Consider the following 8139-nt stretch of genomic DNA (forward strand, 5'->3'; position numbering starts at 1 on the left):
ATAGCTCAGGATATATTCACAGCTGAAAGTAAATTAAACATTTTCCTTGAGATTCACTTTGATAGCAGTGTTTGTTTTTGTAGTGGTTTATCTGTGTATGAAGAAGTGAGCAGGATTTAAAGTGCAACTGCAATCACATGTAGTAAATCCAATTTATATTAATATTCCTTCAACCTAATAGCTGGCAAATACACATTTCTGCACTTCTAGCAGTCTGCCTTAATTTGTTTCTGTCAAACGATGAGCAAACATTTTATCACAAGTTTGTTGTTTGGTTTTTTTTTCCTAAGAAGCCCCAAGCACACCAACACTGAAGGTTACAGAGGTGGCTATTTTTAGAAATTTTACTCTTCACACACTTAATCAAGACCATCATACTTTACTTTCTTTCGTCCAACTGTTACTAAAGCCATCCATGTCTTCAAAATCCAAGCATTATGAAGTGGAAATGCCTGTGCAGGAAAGTGCTCTGATATGACTGAGTCTTGATGACAGGCTTAATCCCAAGCGCAGTGGAAACTCAGTTGTGCTCCTTTTTCTCCCTGAGGTAGTTGAAGAGGGCATCCAGCCCCCCCTCGACAACCTCAGGCAGGGGCCGAGACAAGGGGTTGTGGGCGATGTGGAGGCCTTTGTCCATTGGGTTCCATGCGATGCGTGGCAGACGGCGCAGCAGGTAGAGGTCATCCGGAAGAGTCTGTATAGCATTGTAATCAACATTTAATAGCTCCAGAGTGGTGATGAAGCAGAGAGATCGTGGCAGGGTGCGTATGTTGTTATTCTCTACGATAAAGATTTGGAGATTGACCAGATACTGGACACTCTCTGCGATGTTTTCAAGCCTGTTGGACCCCAGATGCAAGAAGTCTAAGCTCCTCAGTGCAAAAATGCAGAGGGGAATTTGCACAAAGCGGTTGTTACTGAGGTTCAATTTCCTCAAACTTGTCAGGTCGGTGAAACTCAAAGGCAGTTGCGAGATGCAGTTGTGAGAGAGGCTCAAAACCTCCAGCTTCCTGCACAAGCTGAGCTCTGCTGGCACTTCTGTCAGGCAATTCATATTGACGAACAAGACCTTCAGGTTCCTCAGCAGCCCAATCTCTTTAGGCAGACACTTGAGGCAGTTGCCTCCCAAGTTCAGAACCACCAGCCTGTCCAGTTTCCCCAGTGAAGGAGGAATCATCACCAGCCGGTTGCGTGAAAGGTTCAGTTTCTGCACCTCAGGCAGTCCCCACAAGAAGTCAGGTGCGCTGGTCATCCCTTTCATTATGAGGCTCAAGCTGACATAACGCAACCCCCGCTTCAGCAGCGACTTGGGCTCTTTCCCTGAGAGAAGAGCATCTTCCCACGCAGGCAACTTGGGACCTTTCCTCAGAAAAACCATGCTCCTTCGCCCCTCGTTCTTTGAGTGCTCAGTTCCCATAACACCCTGGATCCCTCCTAAGAGATGAAGTGAGGTTTTCTTCCCTTGCAAGTGCTACACCAACATGCAAATGCCAACAGAGGATAACAGCTTGCAGGAGGCAGGAAAGTCAAAGCAAGGAGACAAGGAGGAGCCTGCGAAGTGCATCTCAGTCCACTGAGGCAGTTTCCATAGCTGCTGAGGGAAAGTTTCACTTTTGGGGGCTTATGTTGGTCTTGGTGTACAGTCTGTAATGAAATACTTGCTCCTGACTTGTGAGCAAACCTCTTCAATTCAAACTGAGTGCTACAAGGCAGCTGTCACTGTCATTTGGCCTGGGCTTTATTGGACAGATATGTATCTTCACTGCAAAAAGGTCACAAGGGTGCTGTATATAACTTCACCATGTCAGCTTTCTTGGCTATCTGGTACATACCATGGCTGCAGGACAATTAACAAGAGTGACTTTAAAAAACAAACACGCGAGCTATAGAAGAAAACAAGCAAACAAAAAAGCTATCATTTCAATTCAGATTTAAAGGACATTTTCACAATCATTTTTATTTTGATGTTCCTCATTTCACTGAAATAGTTACTAGTCCATGAGAAAACTTCGCGTGCTGCAAAAATGCTGGTAAAGACTTTTCATGTGAGTCCTTGTTTTCTGTTTGGTTAAAAAAAAAAAGAAAAAAAAGAAAAAGTTAATGCTCGTAAAAAGTGTTAGCTTTTATATCCCCTTTGTGGTGAGGATAGGCCTCTTTCCTTTCAGAAAGGGTACCACCTTCACTGCAGCAGTGACATTTTCCAGTGGTATCTGTGTCCACTTGGATGATTGCTTGCTACCCACGTAGCCAAGTGTGAGCAGTCATACCCTGCAGTTCTGTCCAAATTACTCTGTCCTAAATGTCCTGTGCTACTTTCACATCTATCAGTGAGATTTTTGGGGACTGGATCTTTTGTGCTGCAGAAAATGTAGCCACTTGATGTCCCTTTCCCCATGAACTTTCCTGTCTTTCTGGGCTATTCTGGGGTACAGGGGGACTAGCAGTCAAATAGCTTGAACTATAAATGACATTTAACTCTGGGGTAGAGGGACTGATGGGAGAGGAAGGAAGCAGTGAGGTATAATAATACCCGACAACAGCTGAAGCTAGCTCTGCTGATGAAAGGAAATTGTATTGCTACAGGAATATGCAGCGAGTTTAAACTCAAAGGGACCCTAAAAAGGATACACAAAAATTTCAAGCAGGATTTAAACTAGGTGAAAATTGCAGCAAATAGTACAAGATTTTCAGGGCTTTTCCTCTCCAGTGGATCCATGGTGATGGAGATGCTTTGCTGCTGTCTGAGAGATTTGGTGATGGGTGTACCATCCCCACCACCTCATTTCAGAGAACCTCACCTTAAACCCCTGCATTAGCTCGGATGCTAAAGGACTATGCATGAAGCTGCAGCTGGGAGTCAGGACACTCCAGCAACCTCTTTGGAGTCAATCCCTGCAGTCCCTTCTTACTGCCAAGCACCGCTCAGTCTCTTTTCAGTTTTGGGTCCCTCATAGAGCTGCACCTGCTTGGGGAGAGAGGGGGCATCCCTGCAGTTGTGTCTGGTGAGCGGGGTCCTACAACAGGAGAAGAGCCAGGACCACAGTGAGAAGCACAAGATGGTGGCGAGATAAGCAAGTCACGCAATTAAAACATGTGCCTTAACAGGGTTGCATGGCATAAAAACAACTGGCCCTGAGGCTGAAATATTGCATTCCCTGGAGTGCCTGGATGAGCCTGAAAAGGGCTGAGGCCAGTTGTAGCTGTTTGGTTAGAGCGGGTTGGTAGCCTGATGGAGAGTCACACACCCCTCCCTTGCAAGCACTTTCCACCAATATTTGTCAGTTTAGAAACAAACATTACATTAAATCCCATTGCAGCCATAAGCTCTGACTCAGTGTTCTTGCTAACCGTCATCCAAATGCCCTGCCCAGAGTGGCAGAGATAACGCTGCTGCTGTAGGCATAGGAGCCACTCAGTGTGGGAGAGGAAACCCAACGGCAGGCCAAGCTCGGGCCAGATTTGGCTTTGTGTGACAGGAGGACCTAAGGCTAAAATGTGGCCCTTCAGCCCAGGCAGGTGGAGAAGCGAAAACGAGAACCTCTCGCAAGTCCTTACTCTGGGTTGTCTGCCCAGCTGCTGTTAAGAATGCACCTATTATCAGATAGCCTAAACGGATTTGAACAAGGCATTCCCTTCTGCAGCAGCAAACATGAAGGGAAGAAAAAACCCTTTTAGAGAGCATTTACAAAGTTAGGCATTTTCCTTCTTTTAATCACACTGCTGGAACGAGGAATCTGTTGCAGCTCTGCCCAGCGGCCCTCCCCGTGGCTGGCCTCGCACGCATGCCTACGTCCCCGTGTTCGCTTCAGAGCTCTTCTTTCTGGAGGTCACTTCTAGTAACAAACAAAAACAAAACACAAAGGAAGCACAGTCTCCCTGTAGCCACAGTCTCCCCCCTGGGCTGGCCAGATATTTTTGGATGAGAACATCGTCCCCCTCTCCAAAACGTGTTAGAGTTCACTGCCTGGGCTGGCCTCTCACCACAGAAATCCCCATTTCCTAACAGTGTGAGTCAGCCAAAGTGCTCTGTACCCTTCCCTGGTTTTGCATCACGCCACCAATTTGAAACTAAGCCTGTGATACAGCGCAGTACAGTCTGGAAAGCTTTACTGTCAGAAAGCTTCACCCAGGGCTCTTTATCAAACAAAAATGCTTGCTCTGCTTCAGTCTCGCAGCATCTCCTGCTATTGCACTGCTGTATCTCTACTGCCTGTCAGGCAGCAGCAGCAAAGGGGATTTAAAAAAGAAATTCCACATCTGCGGCTTCCATTGTCCAGTTCCCTTCCTGCTTCAGCGAGTACCGTAACTGCTGCAGGAAGAAAGAAAATAACCATTTCCTTTTCTTTGTTCTCCAACAGAAAAACAGGCTATTGAGCACGCTTGCAGTTATGGAGACGGAAACTCTGAGGTAACCAAATCAAATACCTTTCTTGAAATCGGGATAATAGAAGCATAGTGGCCTCATCTGGACACCTCGGGAACTAAATTTCTGAACAAAAATAGTCCTTTATCTGTTGGTGTCCTGGACTGGTTTTGTTCAAACACTTTTCAGTTCCATTTTCTCTGAGTTGCCTGCTGCCCTATCCTGCCCTATGCTGTGCTGAGAGGACGGAACAATTCCTTTGGGCCACTCTTAGGTAGACGGTCCAGTGAAACACTGACCTTTGTCGACAGGGCCTGGCAGAAAGCAGAAATGAATTTCATGTATGCAAGTTTGGCAGGGAAAAAAAACCCCAAACAAATCGGTGGGATTTACATGATGCAGTGTAGCTGATAATTGCTTTGTGGATTAAACAAAAATGTTAGTGTGCGGGGGAAATAATGACCCAAAACTTGCTGAAGAACTTTTTATGCTAACTAATATAATAAGAGAAACTGAACTGTTAGCAATGATAAAAAACTGGTACACTGACAAAAATGACAAGCTATATTTTTTGATGTTTTTTGACAATGCAAATGATTAGATGTCTTGTCTTTTTTTTTTTTTGAAAGAAGCAGGATTGTCAGCCCTGAAAAAAACTGTAAAATGCGTTCACAAAGACCTGGAATTTTAAAGTCTATTATCTATGGGCTCTTTTATTTGCCTGCAGGTTTGGAGTCTCTAGAAGGCACTTGGGAAACATTTTCAAGCTTTTCTCTGCAGCTGGGCAGGGGGGATGGAAAATTACATTGTTTTTAAATAGAAGTCGAGATCACCACATAATGACTTTTCCGTAGGATTTTAGCTTTTAGTGAAATACCCAATAGCATCATGCTTTTAATGAAGCCATAGCCATCTTAACCCACTGAATTTAATTTTTTTCTTGCAAAACCAAATTCTGTCATTGTCTTTTAAATCCATGAGCATACAATAGATACCTATAGTTTCATCAGCATATATCTATAGATTTGTAATTGATTTTGAAGCAAATTTCATTTTCTCTGTGGAGTCAAAATCTTACATAGTTCTCTGGCTCAGCTTTATTAAAAAATGTATCAATATAACAAGGAACCATTTAAATCTTTAAGCATAGCCTTCTCTAAAATGCTGGGAAGTTCAACCCATACCCTTTTGGAAGAAATTTTCATTTTCATTCATTATCTAGGTGCTATAATAACCACCTGGCTAAATGAGGATGCAGAAAATACCTAACCCCTCCTATGACAGGAAGGATGCTTTGGCTAAAAAGGGTTAACTTGTTTCAACTTCAGCAGAAAGCAACAGTCATGCTGGAGAAATGTTCACTACAAATACAACTGCAGCTACTGAACCATCTTCTCTTGTGCTGTTCCTTTCCTCTGAAGTAAATAAAAGGTTTTTAAAGTCGTCGGTGCCATGCAGACTGTCAAAGATATCCTCTGGTCTTAGTGCTAAGGAAGCAAATTCTGTAGGTTTTTAACTACTTTGTAGCGGTTTGTTGATCTTGCAGCTATTCTGAAATACTAAGTCAAATTTCAAAGGTAATTTGAGATTTATGAGATGTGACAAGAGACAGGAACAATTCTTAAGGCAATTTCACATTTCCTGTTAATTTGTTTTTAATTACAGTGCTGTTAACAGCTTTTAATGCCTGTGTGTCTCTGGAGCTTTTCTGGAATGTTTTATTAAGGTCCCATGTGGAGCTGCTGGATCGCCTGACCCATGAAGAATTGGACCTAGACGTGAATGACTGCCTGTGCAGGGGCTCATTTGACAAGAGTTTTGGCAAAGTTTTTCTGCAGACCTCTTGGCAGAAGACAAGCTCAAACTATCCATAGTATGGAAGAAAAAGAAAGAGGTTTGGTTTCATGTGTGCATGTAGACTAGAAATGACAGGCTCGATTCCTCCCCATGGCCAGTGGCCAGCAGCAACTCTCAAGTTACATGGAATTACAGGAAGTTTTATTTCTTTTACGCAAACTTGCAGTAGTATTTTGAAATTCCAGAAAATGCATAAATGATTGGTTGGTCAGCTCCTACTTCTGGACAATTTCCCTGTGTATACACAAGCCAAATAGCTGGTCTGTCTGGCTATATCAAATAGAGGCAACCCACGATCCTGCACTGTGGTATCACCTGTGTCCTCTGGGGCACTGGTTCATCCTGTGCCCATGATAGTTCTCCCAGGCACCACTAGAAATGGCTTGCCTTAGGTGCTTGCCCACTCCTCTGCAGGGAAAGGAGAGTTTAGCACATGGACATGCTGTAGGGCAAACCACCGTCCTGCAGGAGTACACCAAGGGCCCTGTCCTGTTTTATTTAGTCATATGCACACAGTCTCTGTGTCTCAGCCTTCTCTTCCTCTTATGGCCAGTGTGGTGACAGATTTCACACCATTTATAAACATATTTGAAGTCATTACTTGGAGGATACCATTGCAGTATAGAAAGCATTCACTGTTCTATTATTCATCACTACATTAATGAACAGTCACATCTACATTCATAAACACCCATAAAATAGCCTGTACCTGCCTGTTAGCAATATGGATGTTTGCTAAATGCTACTTGTGGTCTGCGGCTTTCCGAATCAAATTGAAAAAAAAGTTGGAACATTCTCCAAACTGGATGAAGTAGCTCTTAGTATAACTGCTGCCACATCACCTCTGCCACAGGTACTCTTTTTCACAGAGCTCTTGAAGGTGATTTTGTTACATTTTGAATGCATCATAAGAAAGAAAACAGCAGCTCTTGGAAAGTAGAAGACAGAGGCTGAATTCTCCTTGCCTAATTCTAATCTGGTCTAAAAAGAGGTGTTTCTTGGCCTGTCTCATAGAAGGAGTCAGATCATCTAAGTGTCCATCACATGTCTGCTCAGTTGGCCTTCATGCAGAACGCATCAATACTTCCTTTCTTTCTGTTTTTCTTTTGGACTGCAACTCCTCCCAGACTCATTTCAGTGCCCGGAGCAGATTCAGTTCAGCTGCCTGTGGTGTACAGCCCCCAGCTCTCTGAAGCATCCTGTGACCAAGGATATTCCTTCTGGGATGAGGGAATATCCCCACCTCTCCTAAAGCTGTTGCTCAAATTAGCAGGGTTTTCTTAAACATCCGTGGGTGAGAGAGAGTCCAAAAATAAGCATGAATAATATGGTCTGCTGGCAGAACTCCCAGTCCCTCCTCCAAAGACTGTTTAAGCATTTTACATTTAATGGGTCACTGTAATTACTTTTCTGGAATCTGAAAATCCATGCTCTGTTCTGGAAATAAAAGGCAGAGATGACCCTGAGAGTCCTGAGCAGAGAGAAGCATTTCCATGGGGTCCTAAGTGTAGTACCTGTAGTTTAGAGACAGATGGGATTTAAGCTAGACCATTAATTCAGCATTATCTAGTAAGAGTCTTACAGACTCTCACTGCTCAATCTGCCAATATGCTGATTTTGATAGAGTGTTTTTAAAATAAGTAATTGTCTCCAGGCATTGTTAATGTCATTGTGTCTGTGTCCTGGCTCCATGGGGTTCTGCATGCCACAGCATAAAGACCAGGCGACTGAACGTTATGTATTACAAAGTTCATTGCTGCTGTGCAAATACCCGTTTCTTTATTCTAATTGTTTAAGTGTGTTTGAAAATGCTGTCGCATCATAAAGTCTTAAGGGACAAAGCCAGAGGGAAGTTATAAACTTATTTTAGAAATAAAATCAAACACCAAATGATCCAGTTTTTCATGCCTGATTCTGTG

The 8139-nt window shown here is 43.5% G+C and overlaps 1 protein-coding gene across 1 annotated transcript; it reads right to left on the reverse strand.

Moving 5' to 3' along the window:
- Nucleotides 1–520: 520 nt before the first annotated feature.
- LRRC30 (leucine rich repeat containing 30) lies at nucleotides 521–1564 on the reverse strand. Its single transcript, XM_010584833.1, is given in 1 exon segment — nucleotides 521–1564. A coding segment is annotated over 1 exon segment (1044 nt).
- Between the last annotated feature and the right edge of the window lie 6575 nt (nucleotides 1565–8139).

Source organism: Haliaeetus leucocephalus, unplaced genomic scaffold (genome assembly GCF_000737465.1).
Source record: "Haliaeetus leucocephalus isolate CR32 unplaced genomic scaffold, Haliaeetus_leucocephalus-4.0 Scaffold1007, whole genome shotgun sequence".
Lineage (NCBI taxonomy): Eukaryota > Metazoa > Chordata > Aves > Accipitriformes > Accipitridae > Haliaeetus > Haliaeetus leucocephalus.